The sequence below is a fragment of the Hermetia illucens genome, chromosome 1 (assembly GCF_905115235.1).
Source record: "Hermetia illucens chromosome 1, iHerIll2.2.curated.20191125, whole genome shotgun sequence".
In the NCBI taxonomy this organism is placed as follows: domain Eukaryota; kingdom Metazoa; phylum Arthropoda; class Insecta; order Diptera; family Stratiomyidae; genus Hermetia; species Hermetia illucens.
In genome coordinates, this window is record NC_051849.1 from 143766603 (window position 1) to 143783267 (window position 16665).

Sequence of the window (16665 nt, forward strand, 5' to 3'; positions counted from 1 at the left end):
ATCTGTTGCTAATTTGCCTGGGGTGAAGCCTCTTTGGTATGGACCAATTATGTTCTGGGCGTATGGGGCTATCCGGCCTAGCAAGATAGCGGAGAAAATCTTATAGATGGTACTCAGCAAGGCGATACCTCTATAATTGCTACACTGTGTGATATCTCCCTTTTTATGTATGAGACAGATAATGCCTCCTTGCCAATCATCAGGCATTGATTCGCTGTCCTACACCTTGAGCACAAGTTGATGAACCACTTGGTGTAATTGGTCGCCTCCATATTTAACCAATTCGGCTGTAATTCAATCGGCTATTTGTCCGTCGTCTTCAGTTGGCGGGACCTCCAAATCGCCGATGTTTGTGGCCGTATTGATGATAACGTTCTTCAGGTGATTGTGAAGATCATTGGTTGATGCTTCTTCTCTAAGATCTCTGTTGATTGCGGTTATTGTGGCATCCATTTCCCCCTAGCAGGTGTTGCAGAGGGCTGTGTTGTGGATGGCTTCAGTGTGAACTCTCACCTGATTGTCAGAGGGGATTCTGGGCGGTGTTATTATTCCAGCTCGGAGCACCATGTCAACGAGATAGTAATCCGAGTCTATGTTGGTGTTGTTTCAGCAGGGGTTTCCCAGGTTTTATGCTCCATCGTGGGTACCAATCCACGTTTCGCCCTGGGACCTATACTATCCTTTGACCAAATATTGGTCTGCCTTAAATGGAGATGGCATGTCCACCACGCCAGGCACCAAAAATTCTTCGGAGCATTCTTCTGAAATAGGCTCTAATGAGCGCCAACAACCGTGTCTTAATTTCGCCGTCCTAGTTATTGTCAGTTTTGATTTTCGACCCAAGGTAGGAGAAGTTATCAAGTTTCAAAACTATATTCGTCCATCTTTATTGTTTTCCGTTGACGAGTGCTATTTGATGTTGTTTCTTTCGTTTTTGTTACCCCGTTGCCACCATGTATTTCATCTTTTCTTTAATGTGCAACCCAAAATCTCGTGTCGCCTTTCCTTTTTTGACAAGGGCACTTCGTGTATCTCTGGTTGTTCTTCCCATAATGTCAATATCGTTACATCAGCATCGAGACTTTTTCCATCCACCATGATGATGACATATCCTAGTCTTTATCTTTTTTAAAGTATGGTCTATCCACTGTCATTTCCATTATCTAAAACAATTAGATTATCTTTCGAGATTTTCTCCGACCGGAGTATACTAATGACACGGCGGAGTAGTGTTAACGAAAACTTGGAACCCGAACCGTACAAAGCCTAAAGAGGAAGAAGACTGTATTGCTTTAAATTCATTTGTACGTTTTTGGGCCAGTTGTAACTTTATCGATGAGGATAATTCATTCCATTTATTTTGACAATGCATTTTTCAAAATTTCAGCTAGTCGAAACAGTGCACAGTCCAGTCGTTTTTATTAAATTTTTACTTCATATCGGTTTGGTTGATTAGCTGGAGGTTAATTCACACATTCAAGTTTTCTTGAATCCATTGTACAGTAAGTGACTGCAACCTAAATTCGACATCTAAGGTATTTTTTATTGTTGCGTTCCTTTAATACCAAATATTCCAAAAACTGCCTTGAGGTCACTGCCGTCGATAGCACAATCTATTGGGCATGATGTTCGTTGTCGATCGATTGGAATCCATCAGTTACGCATAACTATTGCTTAGATATATATCGACATCGTGATGGTAATATCTTCAAATCGTGACACTTTTGCGGATGTCATCAATGTTTACTTACATATTCAGATCGCATATAACGATTGATATTGTTCATCTTATTGTTCTTCGATCAAAACATCTTTCCATCTATAACGGTCGACCCAGGCCAGATAGGAGACTGACAGTCAAAAATTATCAGAGAAATAGTTTCAAAGCGGGAGGAACCTGCAAATATTGCAGATAGATTCTAGGTGTATACAGGCTGCAGTTGTTAAGAGGCGATAGGAAGGAAACACCTTTTTAAAAATGCCGCTTCCATATTTTAAAGTTGCCTGATTTTAAGTTGTAATTGTAATTAAATTTTCGGTGCGGTGAAACTGGGTCATGTTAGTTCTATTGTCAAATTTTCGTTACTTAAAAAGCATATATTGAAATTACGATGCGAGAAGCAAGAAATTTGCACTATGTTAGCTGTAGATCTCCTCAGTCCTATGCGTTGCGTGGGCTGCACATGAGACTAGACATATGTAAGTGGACGAAAAATTAATGCCAATGGCAAAGGCTATCAAGGGATTTATGCTCTTTTATGGCGCAACAAGAAGACATACACATTGCTCAAGCGCTGTAAGCCAATCGGAGGTGATGCCTTGTGGGTAATAAGGGAAGTCTACTTCAAATTTGACGATCAAGTCAATGTGTAGTCAATTGTGAGTAACAATCTAGAAACATAATCATTCGATTGAGTGCTGGAATTCGTTTGGGTTTAAATCTGGAAAGTTTTTTGAACGACTATTCTCTGAAACATGAAATAAATTAGGTATAATCCTTTTATTTCTATTCCTGGGATGAAACGTAGTCATTTGAGGGCCTTGTAGATTGATTAGATTTGCAAATATTGAAAGGCCTTTAAATTTGCTTAGCTACATATTTACTCAGAGTAGCATAACGTAATACCGAAGTAAAGCCCCGTCGATTCATTCCGTCATTCAACTACGTGTTTCTGATACTCACTTCATCATCTTAATATCATGCTGAGTGGCACTTAACATTTTTCTTCAGAAACTTGTAATGGAAAAACTCTAATGCTATTATTATAACCAGAAAATAAATTGAATGACTGTCACGTGTAACCATTTATTAATTATAATATTATTTCCACGTGAATTAATTCCCAAATCGTTTTACGAGAAGACAAGTGATATTTTTTTCTGATTTTCATGACTATCATTAAATGAGCAGTAATTGTTGGCGGAGTCATGCAATCATGGAATTCAATGTGTATCGCATTTTTCATGGACTGTGCACTAATTTGATGTGCCTCTTACTCTTCCTATGCCGCATTTTATGTATAGACTGTGCGGTGAAGGTGTGGTTTTAGCAAATAACAAACATGAGTTTCACATCGTAAACTCATTATCCAAAGAAAAATATGCGAATAATTTAATACTATAGTTGGATGAATTTACGGAGTAAGCTGGAGATGTCGTGTGGCAAAGAAAGTTTACTACTCATTTGAACCATAATTATTACACATATAAGAATTTCAGGTATAGATGTGAATTTCATTCGTCTATGAACTAGAGGATTCATGCAGTTACCATAAATCCAGCTTTTAATAAAGGAAGAAGTATGAGAAAGTATTAATAAAGTAGTAAATGTAAAAGTCGAATTGTATTGATAATGAATAATCCCTTAAATCGTTTTCGGTTTTGTTGGCTGTTAATTCCCATGCATATTCTAAATCGAGAATGGATATGCTTCTGTTCAGAACATGTTGATACGTACGTCATACATTACCTTGCTTAATACCTAAATTAGTTGACGGCAAACGACTGATGAACTTATTTGCTTCGTGTTTTAAAATGTGTCACATGATTCATTTTCATTCTCATCCTGCTATTTGTCTCTCACTGAATACAATTAGTATTGCTCCGGTTTTTTGTGACTTCGAAGAAAAAGTTTTGTCTTTCACAGTTCCTGGAAACCCTCCCTGCCCCGCGGAACCACCATAAGGTATTACATCACGGGGCGGAGTCCGCTCACTCTAGCTTAGTCATCTTTCTTCTATACGCGGCACACGTGGCCGCGCTTTTCTCCTCTCCTCTGCCTTTCGCAGTTTGGTTTGGATAGATGCGATCATGGAGTTGACCGCATCCCAATTTTCTTGATGTGCTACCATTTTCGACACCAGATTTTCTGGTACCAGCACCTCTCCAAATTCCTCCTTTCTTCCACAAATCTCGGACAGTGTACATGCTCTGGGTCCTTTGGGACTCTATCGCGATTTGGACGGTCGGGTGGAGTCTCCTAAAAGGGGGGTGTCAACATTTTTTTCACCGAATATAGTCATGTGGGGTATGAAATGAAAGGTCTTGATTAGTACTTTTTGATGCCGGTCTTAGTTTTGAGATTTGTTAGAAAGGTGAGGAATGGGAGGGGTGGAAAGTGATGATTTCTTTAACGGACCCATTCTCAGAAACTACCCAACCGAAAAATCTGAAAAAATTCGTGAAGCTGCCTGTATATAGTGCCCAGGCCTCAAAATACTCTCCATATTGATATCTGTTCAAATTAAGTTGATAATAGTATATTACCATATTTTTGTTAAAATTGAGTAAAACCCCCCTTAAATTTATCCCAGAGTTATAGTAGTTGTAGTAGTATAGAATATAATATGAAGCATATTATCCCCAAGTTTGATCAAAATCATACTATTAGTAACAAAGTTATAGTAGGTCAAAGTTGTCTTTACCGTGTAGATTTACAACCCGAAGCACTAAATCTGACATTCTCAATGCATATACATAACGGGCTACGTACAAATGGGATAGTTCTACACTTAAATATACTCACAGAAGGTTGAAAGTGATCATTCCTTTAACGGACCCATTCTTAGAAACTACCCAACCTGAAAATCTGAAAAAATCAGGAGTCTGCCACTCTATGGTGCCTAGGCTTCGAAATACCTTCCATACCGATATATGTTCAATCAAAGTTAATAATAGTACATTAATATAATTTTTGATAATTGGCAGGAAAATACCCCTTAGGGGGGTTATCCCGGGTGAAGGCCGTTTTTTTTATACTTTTTTTTAGAAATTTTTTGGGAAGAACTGGAGAAAGATGGAACTTTTCACCATAGATTTATTAATCACATAGTTCGCTATTGAAATACAGAGCAATTTATATACCCATCTCCAAAAAAAGGTGTTTTTCTGCTGCCACGCTAGAGAGCGCTGCGATCATCTTAGAGAAAACAAAGAAAACGGCATTTTAACATACAGACTTAACTACAGTTCGCAAACTGGGATTATTAAAAAATACCAAAAATTATCCTAGTTTGCGGACCGTAAAAATATGTTCTGAATAAGTCGTGAAAATTTCAAAGAATTTGATTAGATAGATTTTGGGCTATGGTGGCAATCGATTTTCAACATGTGGTTTCGAGAAAAACACATTTAAAAAGTAGAATGCGATTCTTAGCCATAAAACCTTAACTGACCATTAATCTGTTATACCTAGTCCATAAACCTTAGGTTTCTTCAAGAAACACATGGACGGCCTTGGCTTCAATTCCCCGAATCCGACCCCCTTAAGTTCATCCTAGAATAACCAAATGGCAGCAATGTGGGCTACATCGGAGAGCATGATCCTACCAAATTTGGTGAAAATCGCACTATTACTAACAAAGTTGTAGGTCAGCGCTGTCGCTTCTGTGCAAATTCAAGACTGGATGTCAATTTCACTTGAAAGTGGATATTTTCACATAATATATGCATATATTACGTGCTACGTACTAATAGGACAAATGCAAACTAAAAAATTTTTATAAAATAAATACACAAAACCTTTCATACCTGAAGCGTCTAGCTTCCGGTTTCCCGACTTGTTTAAGGTGTTTTGAAAAACAAAATATCATTAAAAAAGCGGTATCTGTCTGTCGGTCAGACACTTTTTTTCGGAAGCGATTATAGCGACTGACATCAAACTCGGTGGAAAGTTGGGAACTGTGAATGCTCACGCATACACATCAGTTACATCATTCCATGTCGAATTTAAGGGCAGTTGGGGGGGGGGGGGGGTCCCCATACATGCGAAAGGAGGTTTAATGTTGTTTTCACCAAATATAGTTATGAGTGAAAGGTTTCGGTTAGTACTTTCCGAAGCCAGTCTTAGTTTTGACATTTGTTGGAAAGGTGGGGTGTGCGGGGGGTCGAAAGTGATCTTTTCTTTCCGGGACTTATTCTCGGAAACTACCCAACCGAAAAATCTGAAAAAAATCAGGAGGCTGCCACGATATGGTGCCTCGGCTTCAAAATACCCTCCATACGTATATGTGTTCAAATAAAGTTAATAATAGCATGTTACTATCATTTTTAGTAATTGACATCAAAACCCCCCTTCAGTTCATCCTAGAATTATGCAGTCATGTAGGCTATAATAGAGAGCACGATCCTACTAAGTTTGGTGGAAATCGCACTATTACTGACAAAGTTATTATAGGTCAAAGTTATCCCTTCTGTGCAAAAGACTTTGAATCTCAGTATCATGCGAAAGCGGATATTCTCACATAATATTATATATGCATATATTATCTGCTAGTTTCTGATGGGACATACGTCCACTCAAATGTTTCTATAAAAGAAAATACACACCCTTTCATACCTAAGGCGGCCAGCTTCCGGTTTCATAATTATTAGGAATATAAATTAATTTCAAGATTTTTTTTCGTAGAATTTTGACAAAATAGTTGCAATGCAATTAACAAAAATATCGTCTATCATTAGCCATTACTTTTTCCCAGCTTTCTGGTAGCATACGAATTCCGCGTGAAAAGAACTCCTTCGTTTTTGATTGAATCGACCCATTTTTAATGTTTTGCGTAAAACAAAACCCGATTAAAAGCGGTTTATTGCCTGTTTCTGTATCTGTCTGTCACACACATTTTCTGAGAAACCTTTGGATTTGAAATTTGGTGGGGAGTTTGGAACTGTAAATCCTAGATCCTACATTTGAAGAATTTGATGAATAGTGAAGAACCGTTGGAATGCGCCTTTGATCACTTATGCAACATGATGCGGCTTCATTTCGTACCCAGCTTCCTTCCTTTTAGATCATTACCAATGCTTCCAAGCGTACGGAAATGGCAGGTTAAATCAATCCTAATGATTCCGCAAGTTCTTCCTGGGTTTAGCACGAGCCTTCATTCAATAGTCCTTCCAATTCGGTGTCTTCAAACATTTTCGGCAATGCAGGTCGTTCCTTGCCTTCAACGTCAAAATCATTATTTTTAAAGCGAAACCAGCAGCATGTTTCACAGCAGAACATGTTTCACATCACACTGCAATTGATAATTTTCAACTGCTTTTTTCTTCCAATTAAAATAAAATTAAAATTGCCGGCAAATTGCATTACGTGACTCAAAGCTAGACATGTTTGAAGAAAAAAAAATATGTTGTTTGCAAAGAAATGACATGCTTATGTTGAAATCTGACGATGACGTTTCGTCATGAACTTGATTGCATATAATAACATGAACGCAATTTTTGTAAAATAATTTATACACCTTATGATATTAATCAAAAAATAATAATAAATCTGCGACCAGTCAAACCCTTGATTTCATTTTACTTTTTGATACATTAGAACACACTCACAAAGTTCACCTTTTATTTTCCCAGAAGTAAACCGATTGTGAATGGCATTGAATTGAGACAACGCTTGGTTTCAATCGGACAAAAAACGAAAGACTTGACCACTTGGTATCGCGGGAACTTAAATTACCGACACAATCAATTCAAAGAAAGTTCGAGGACGTAACCTTATTACATATATATGGTCAGTCCTGAATTGGGCACATCGCATAACCTAAGAGCCATCCTTGACGATTTGCTGAAATTTTTTTCCGCTCTCTCAAACAATTCCTAAGATGCTTAAGAAACTTGGATGTTTCCATTGTTCTGTGCAATGTGTTTCTGGGACGAATTACCATACTCCTCGGTCATTTTGGGATAATGGATTACATTGCGTGTCGTAGTGAACACTTAGCGCTTCACTGAAACCGAGAAGAAAAACTATCGATGAAAAGATGCTACTCTGGTGGACTCCGCTTTCGACTTCAAACTCCTTTGAGATACCACCTCGATGCAGCACGTGAAATTTTAGGCTATCATATGTTGCTCTTAGAATAGCCGTTAGTTTCTCCGGAAAATGTTGCCCCTTCTGCGTAGAGCGCTGCAAACACATTCCCTGTAGACGCTGTCGAAATTTTTTTCTAAATCGATGAGGAGCAGGTTAAATTCCACATACTGCTTCTTAATGATCCGCAGGGTGCTAATGTGGTTGATATAAGAGTATTTGACGCAGAAAGCAGAAGACAGCCTATGCTCTGTTGATCAACTCTTTGATGGGTTCCTTGATACGTTATCCTGCAAATCTTGGTTATATTGTTGCGTTTATCTTCAGTTTGACTCTTACCTTTTTCTGTAAATCCAGAGTCATTTGGCCAAGGTCCATGGCTTGGTGAGAGAGCAAACAAATGGGATCAACGTAGTGGCACCTCCAGGGAAAAGATTTTATAGTTTATTGAAGAAAGTCACCGATGAGAAAAAGGAATAATATCGGCGGAATTCGGTAAAGTCCTGCCATCTCACCTAGAATGTTCAGTCCGTAGTGCCTGAATTGTCGCTCGTGTCGGCAAAATTACGCCCATTCTAAAAACCAGTGATGGGCCGTTTTCGATAGCCAAAGGCCCAAGCGTGATTGACGAAATTCGCAACTCGCTAGTGCATAAGTATACATGCCTTTTACAACAAGCGGAGATTACTTTGAGTGTGTTCCTAAATTTCGGCTGTCTCTCTTGTTAATTTTAGAATACCCTTAGTTACGCAAAATTAAGTGATAAGATTGTACAAGATAGTTTTGTAGGTGATAAGAAAAAGGAATAGTATCGGCGACAGATTGTAAGTTTGCCGGACTCGGCTTTGAACTCCAAATTTATAGAGCGTGTATAGTATTCCAAATATACTCCCTGTTGATATTGTTCACAGTCTTCTCGAAATCGATAAAGCGCAGGTGAAGCGGAGATCTGAATTCCGGGCTCCCCTCCAAAACGATGGCAAAGGTGTTGACGTTGTTAACGCAGGAGGATCGGGAGCGGAAATCTACCTTTAATAATAATAATTGTTGGCGCGACAATCCATATTGAAGTTTGTTAGAGCACTTCATTCAAGACCGTAACGGTACACTACAGTACACTGTAGCAGGCGATATGGTTACCACTGCGTTCGCCCGAGATTATTACCCTGATTTGACTTAGATGCTCACTCACAGCTGAGTCGACTGGTATTTGACATTCAGTCACGATAACAAATCCCTCTACTACCAGTGAAACTTGAACCGCGTCCTTCTGCTTCGATAGCCCAGCGTCCTAACCACTTGAGCCACCCGGACACATTACATTATGTTTCACAATATTAGGTTGTGGAGAAAGTATTGTCGTATTTTGTCAATAGATGGCGACACTTAAACATATCTTGTGTTGGTTGTACTTATCGCATCGGGTCATACCATACGACCATTTGAAGACGACCATCAGGGCTACAGGTGTCTCTTTGATAGTTTTATGATAGTACGTTTCAGTGTCAAGTTATAACACGTCAAAGATGGAGTCTACCAAGGAAGAAGTTCGTCATATTTTACATTTTTACTATCTGAGAGGTAAAAATGCAACGAAGGCGGCCAAAAAAATTTGTGAAGTTTATGGGCCCGATACTGTAACGATTCGCATAGCACAGTGTTGGTTCCATCGATTTCGTTCTGGTGTAGTGGATGCAGAAGATACACCCCGTACTGGTAGGCCAATCGTCGTAGAACCGATAAAATCGTCGAAATCATCCAAGTAGAACGGTATGTGAGCATTCGCTCAATTAGCCAGGAACTGGGTAAGGACCATAAAACCGTTTGGAACCATTTGCAGAAGATTGGATTCCAAAAAAAAGCTGGATATTTGGGTGCCACACGAGTTGACGAAAAAAATCTCTTGGATCGAATCAACGATTGCGATGCACTGCTGAAACGGAACGAATTCGACCCATTTTTGAAGTGGATGGTGACTGGTGATGAAAAGTGGATCAGGTACGAAAATCTCAAGCGAAAAAATTGTGGTCGAAGCGCGGCGAGCCGGCCCAAACCATCGCCAAGCCCAGATTGACGGCCAGGAAGGTTTTGCTGTGTTTGGTGGGATTGGAAGGGAGTCATCCACTATGAGCTGCTCAACTATGGCCAGAGCCTCAACCCGGTTCCTCTACTGTGAGCAACTCGACCGTTTGAAGCAGGCGATTGACCAGAAGCGGCCAGGATTGGTCAATAAGAATGGTCTTGTGTTCCACCGGGACAACGCTCGGTCTCACACATCTTTAATGACCCGCCAGAAGCTACGGGAGCTCGGATGGGATGTCCTATCGCACCCACCATATAGTCCGGACCTGGCACCAAGTGATTACCATCTTTTTCGACCATACAAAACGCTATTGGGGCTACTAAGTTGGCCTCAAAAGAGGCTTGCGAAAACTGGCTGTCTGTGTTGTTTGCAAATAAGGAGGGGGGGGGGGGGGTATAAGAGGGGGATAATGGAGTTGCCTTCTAAATAGCAAGAAGTTTGCGACCAAACCGGCGCATATTTGACTTAAATCGGATAATTCTAAGTATGTTAAATAAATCGTTAAAATTCGATCACAAATACGACATTACTTTTTCCCCAACCCAATAAAGGAAGGCATATTGGCCTATATGACAAAGCTTCGCCAAGTGGCTTGTTTGGCTTCGGGATGAATACCAATTGCAGTTTTTTTCACTGTGCAGGCAAGTTACCTTCTTTCACGCACGCAGTAAACACTTGTGCGAACGTTTTTGGTACTATCCCTACTGCCAATTTGATAGCTATGTTCTGTGTGCCGTCTAAGCGGGGAGCTTTGTGGATTTTGATGTTCTTGGCCGCGTCTTAGATCTCTTCGTTGCTTATCTCTGGTACTTCATCGGGATTGATTTGAACGCTCGAAAATCGTCGTTAATATTCTGAGGGAATCGGACGTGAATAATGTTGTTCAGCGACTTGGGGCATGTAATCGGTGGGTAACCCAAAGGGTCATAGTCAAGTTCCCTGCAGAGTTGCTTGAAATGCATGGTTTTACTCTTTGTGCTAACAGTTTAGAGTTTTTTCTGGCAACCTTGTATAGTTGTTGTAGCTCCTCATATTCTGGCTTGTTTCTGCACCGTTGACATCCCCTTCTCATATCTAAGCATACTTTGCATTCCAGGAAAAATTTGGTCTTCATTTCAAGGATCCTGTTGGCTGCGCCATGGAAGCGTCACAAGCCGACCACATTCGTTCCAGGATCTGATGTCCTCACTCTCTGTCTGTCTGTCACATGCACGGAAATGGTTATACCGTTCGACACGAAATCTGGTGAGAGGGCGGGAGCTGTGAACGCCCACACATGCAGTAAGTTATATCTTAAGGGGGAGGGGTGTCTTTGCCTCCATACATGCAAAAGGCGTGAGCACGAGGGGTCGGAAGTGATTATTTTTTTAACGGACCCATTTTCAGAAACTAATAATTAAATCTGAAAAAAAATCATGAAGCTGCCTCTATACGGTGTCTAGACCTCAAAATGCTCTCCATATCGATATCTACTCAAATCAATTAATAATAGTTTTCACTATGTTTTTGAGTGAATTGACTGGAAATCCCTCTTAAATTTATCTTAGAGTTATAAAAATTGGCAGTAATATAGGCTATAGTATGAAGTATGATATCGCCAAGTTTGATCTATCATACTGTTACTGATAAAGTTACAGTGGGTCAATTTTGTCTTTTCTGTGCAAAATTATTACAACCCAAAATATTAAATATCAATATCACATTAAAGTGAGTAGTTTGACATGCCAAATATACATATACATTACGAGCTAGGTACAAATGGGGTAGTTCTGCACTCAAATTTACTTTATTACAAAAGAAAACAGACAAAACCTTTCATACCTGAAGCACCGGGCTACCTAAAATAAAATCTGTCAATCCGTCACACGCACGTACATCTAATATTGACACGAAATTTGGTGGAAAGATTGAAACTGTGAACCGACGCACATGCATAGAATGATATCGTTCTAATGTTGAACTTAACGGGGATTAATTTTTTTCACGGAATATAGGCATGTGGGGTATCAAATGAAGGGTTTTGGTTAGTAATTTCGGAATCAGATCTTAGTTTTAACACGAGTGGCGAATGCGGAGTGGGAGAAGATCAGAAAAGGGGTACTTAACGGGGTCATTTTCAGAAATTATCCAACTGAAAAATCTGAAAAAGAATCACGAATGTGGGACGAAGTCTACTATACCCTAAGAGAACATATGTACATAGAATGCCAGTATTACATTGAAATGAATAGTCGTACATATTTCCAACTTGTTTCGTTATACGACAGTGACACTATAGAAGAAATCGGAACCGAATATATTTTACCATTCAGGGATGGTGAAACTTCCTTCCTTCATCGTTAATGAATAGATGTAGTCTGTTATTGTACTGTTTGTTTAGCTTGGCGGAGTGCCTTTGCATAAACCATTCTCACGTTATCGAAAGCCTTCTTGAAATGAATAATCTAAAATATCTCACTTTGGCTTTTATTCGCAGATTTTGTCACTTATCTATTTGTCCGTGATTTGTTTACAGATTTGTGTTGCTGGGGTATGCTATCTAAATGTTGTTTACATTGCATCTATGTTCTAGTACCTGAGTCATTTGTGGTAATTGTTAAGTCATAGAGTTCGGAAAAATGACTGCCATTAACAATTCAAAGTTGAATTCAAGTAGTAAAGGTTTTGATATTGAATTAAGGATTTGTTTTGATAATTGTGTCCGGATAGCTCAGTGGTTAGAGCACTAGGCTGTCATACGGAAGGTCGCGGTTCAAATCTCACTGGGGGCAGTGGAATTTGTATCGTGATTTGACGTCGGATACCAGTCGACTCAGCTGTGAATGAGTACCTGAGTCAAATCAGGGTAATAATCTCGGGCGAGCGCAATGCTGACCACATTGCCTCCTAGTGTACCGTTACGGTCTTGAATGAAGTGCTCTAACACACTTCAAGGCCCTGATCTAATATGGATTGTTGCGCCAACGATTATTATTATTATTATTATTTGATAATTCGATAATTCCACCAATCTGGTACTTACCAGATTTCATTGTACTGTTGAAAGATATTTGCTTATGGAATGAGTTTCAGTGTGTAAATAGTTTATCTTATCGTCAATTAACAAAAATTAGATGAATTAAGAAATAGTCTGTGTTCTGTCTTCACCTTCCCCGCGAGGATGTTTACTACGGCTCTTTTCACGTTCACATTATACATACCAGATACAATTCACAATATTGACGAGTTTGGAATTCTCGTCTCATTATCTAGAGTATAAATCCAATAAACAATTATTTGCGAAAGGGTAATTTATGGATGTTTATGTTTTTTTCTCATTTCAGATGTTAATCCTCCTCTACAGTGATACAAATTACGTTCTGGAGGGGTTTAGAGCGTCGTATTATGTCTCGAATTGTCTTAATAATTGTCATAATCATGGAAAATGTGTGGGCCATAAATGCGTATGCCATGGCGAATGGGTCGGGCCCGATTGTGAAGACGTTGCTTGTCCGGATGGCTGTGGTGAGAGGTTCAGGAGAGGTAAATGCGTGAAGGGCATGTGCAAGTGCAATAAAGTAAGCAATTAATTTCTCTGTCGTTGAGATGATTAAAGTTAATTCTTATCTTTTTCTTTTTGTTGCTTCCAGAATTACTCAGGAAGATTGTGTGATTTATATATTGACCCAGAAGGAGGTAATTGGAGGTGGTTGGCCACAGATGCGGAGGGAATGACTGCTCGAACTGCTCATACGGCAGTTTACATTGAGGAGCAAGATTCATTGTATGTTTTCGGTGGATATGATTTGAACAATGTGTTGGATTCGTTACAGGTAAATTTATTACTAGGAATATTTTTTAATTGATTATAATACTATGTGTAAAGGAACTATGATGTGCAGTAAGCCTACCAGGAAAGATAGAGTATGATGAACATACACTTTCTGAGCAAATGGAACTGTTCTTGAATACAGTATAATTTCTGTAATCTGGGTTTGTGTGATTATGTAATGAACTTATATTATATAGATGAATACCATTTAAAAAGAAGGATCGCTCAACTGGATTTTATATTTTACGATTATTTACTATCTTCTATTCATTCACTGGATAATATTCGCATCGTTTCTAAAGATAATAAGGGAACATGCTGCTGGCATTGCGGTTTAATGATCGTAATTTTATGGTATTAGCTACACTTGGCTGAATTAACATGCTTGCCGTTGATGTTAATTGCTCCATGTCTGGTTGACAAAGTATGAAATTACTGAACTTAGTTTGTTTGTGGCCTTTTGACTCAGAATAATCCTATAAATTAAAAAAGATATCGGAGATGCTGCTATTACTTACAAAGAGCAGATCAGGGGAGCTAGATGTTTCCGAAATAGATAGTACAGGCTTCAAATTCCAAGAACGCTGTCAATAATGTTTTATTGAAAACGAAGGCCTTTTATGAGTTTACTTGACCTGACTTCTTAATTTTTAATTAATATAATGCTAAATATCCTGAATGCTCTTTCACGAAAGGACTATGTATTATAAAACATTGGTATTCTGGATCATTTTGGATTCTTGAAGATTTTAGATTTTTTGAGTTATGGGATCAGTAGATAGTGGACGTATTAGATAATGCAAGCAAGTTTATGAAGATAGACTTTTGACTCTATTTATTCACCACTTTTGGTTTTTGCTGTGGATATTGTTACACGGGATATTAAACTTCCAATATCCTACACATTGCTCTGTACACATGGTCTTTTGCTAGCGTCCTAGATTAAATCTAATCTCGAGCAATTTGTCCAGAAGTGAGATGATCGCCTCATGCAGCACGATCTCAGACTGAATCTGAACAAACCAGAATTTTAGAGGACTGACGCGAATGAAATATGCACTATCACTACCAGTGGCAGTGACCTGCCGAGAACTGATCGATTTAAGTATTTCAGATCAATGCTATCTGCCAAAGGGGATTTGTGTTATGAAATTTCTTCACACATTAGCACAAATTGGATGAAGCTGCGTTTCACTACTGACTTTATTTGTGATTGTCGCTTCAAATAAGGTATCAAGTTAAAAATTGACGGCAGTCAGCCTTGTTGTCCAATATGGTTCTGAGAACGGCGCTTCGCGATAATATAATAGAAACAAAGATGTTGCATTGGCGAGTGGAGTAACACGCCACGATTACATCCAATTCCCGATGGCAAACAGCCAAATGGCCGGCCGAAACAACGATAGTTTGATACGTTGGAAGGTGATTTGAGAGCCGGACTCCACCCAGTTAAGGTCTATAACCGAGAAAAGTAGCTCAAACGATCGGAACGGGTCGATCTCGCTACTGAACAGAACAAAAAGCTAAAAAAGAAGGCAAAGGATATCTTATGTATGTTACGGAGGAGAACAATTATATTTCAAGAAAGGTGAACACACCATTCATGCATTTTAATTCTCCGTCTTGCACACGCGGCATCGACCTTTTCCTCCCCATACTACCCACTGGCCACTTTCATCATATCTCTGAATTGGCTGAATCATAAATAACTTTAGGTCTCTTGCAACTAGAACTGGATGCAAAAGAAGATGAAAATGGCAATAATGAATCTATTCCCATATGTTTCAAAATATCCTTTGTACTGACGGCGGAGGATGGCGCCGCAATATCTTATATGCTATTTCCACTTGGAAGTGGCATATATTTTACTTTTGGCTGAACCATTTGGAGATAATTGCGACACAAATGCCTGGAATTGGGTGCCGCCGTTCTGAAAGAGCAGCAAAATATTTGTATTTACCATAGCAATGTATTTACTATATTCTGATACCAGAGTTGGTATCACAACATTAATTGGCTCATCCCCCACAAATGTAGATAACAATTGTACCACTTTGTTGTCTTTATTTTCGAACCAGATTCCGATTTCAATTCGCAATGGTCCATTCAGGGTTGCATGTAAAATATACCCATTTTTTCATGGATATAGGAAGACTAATCGAGCTGAGCGAATTGTCGAAATATAGCTTGTTGATTCAACCAAAAATGCCATGTCAGGAGATTTCCTAAGTTCCCATCTCCAACATATATATTTATATTTATAATTATATTTTATATACTTATTGCCCATTTATCCTGTTTGATGGGATTATATTGCTGTATGGTGATCTTCTACTAAATTCAATGTACCCAATGTGTGTTTGGGTGCTGTTACTCGCTCATCAATACTTTGGGGTTCTTAAGGGAGTCATCCCGTGTGTCGGATCCGAGGAATCGATTTTTTGACATCAATTGTATCTAGATATAGTGTAGAATGTGTGGGAAAAGTGATTTTTTGATATTCGAAGTCGTTCGGAAATCACAGGTAAAATGGCACATGCCAGGTTTATGTTGATCGGCGTAATAAAGCGGGTATTTCTCGATCCGAATGGCGTTCGAATGACTTCCCTAAAATCATAAGAATTGAAGCCAAGGCTTTACTTGTGTTTCTTCCCGAAACCTAAGGGTTATGGACTAGGTATAGCAGATTAATGGTCAGTTAAGATTTTATGGTTAAAAATCGCATTTTATTTTTTAAATGCGTTTTTTTCGAAACTGCATGTTGAAAATCTGCTGCCACCATAGCCCAAAATCTGTCCAACGAAATTCTTTGAAATGTTCACCACTTATTCAGAACATATTTCTACGGTCCGCAAACTAGGATAATTGCGATTCATTCTGTAGTTTTTTTTATTCTTTAAAGACGCCTTGAAGAACCGTCAAAATTTACAAGAAAAAATTTTAACAAGGCACTAAAAATTT

The 16665-nt window shown here is 38.9% G+C and overlaps 1 protein-coding gene across 1 annotated transcript in view; it reads left to right on the top strand.

Annotated features, from left to right (window-relative positions):
• LOC119647681 (multiple epidermal growth factor-like domains protein 8) overlaps positions 1–16665 on the top strand; it is a 100789-nt gene that overhangs the window by 36657 nt on the left and 47467 nt on the right. Inside the window, exons 2-3 of the mRNA XM_038048796.1 lie at positions 13217–13450; positions 13523–13705. Of these exons, the coding sequence (XP_037904724.1) occupies positions 13217–13450; positions 13523–13705 (417 nt within the window). The remainder of the gene's footprint in view (positions 1–13216; positions 13451–13522; positions 13706–16665) is intronic.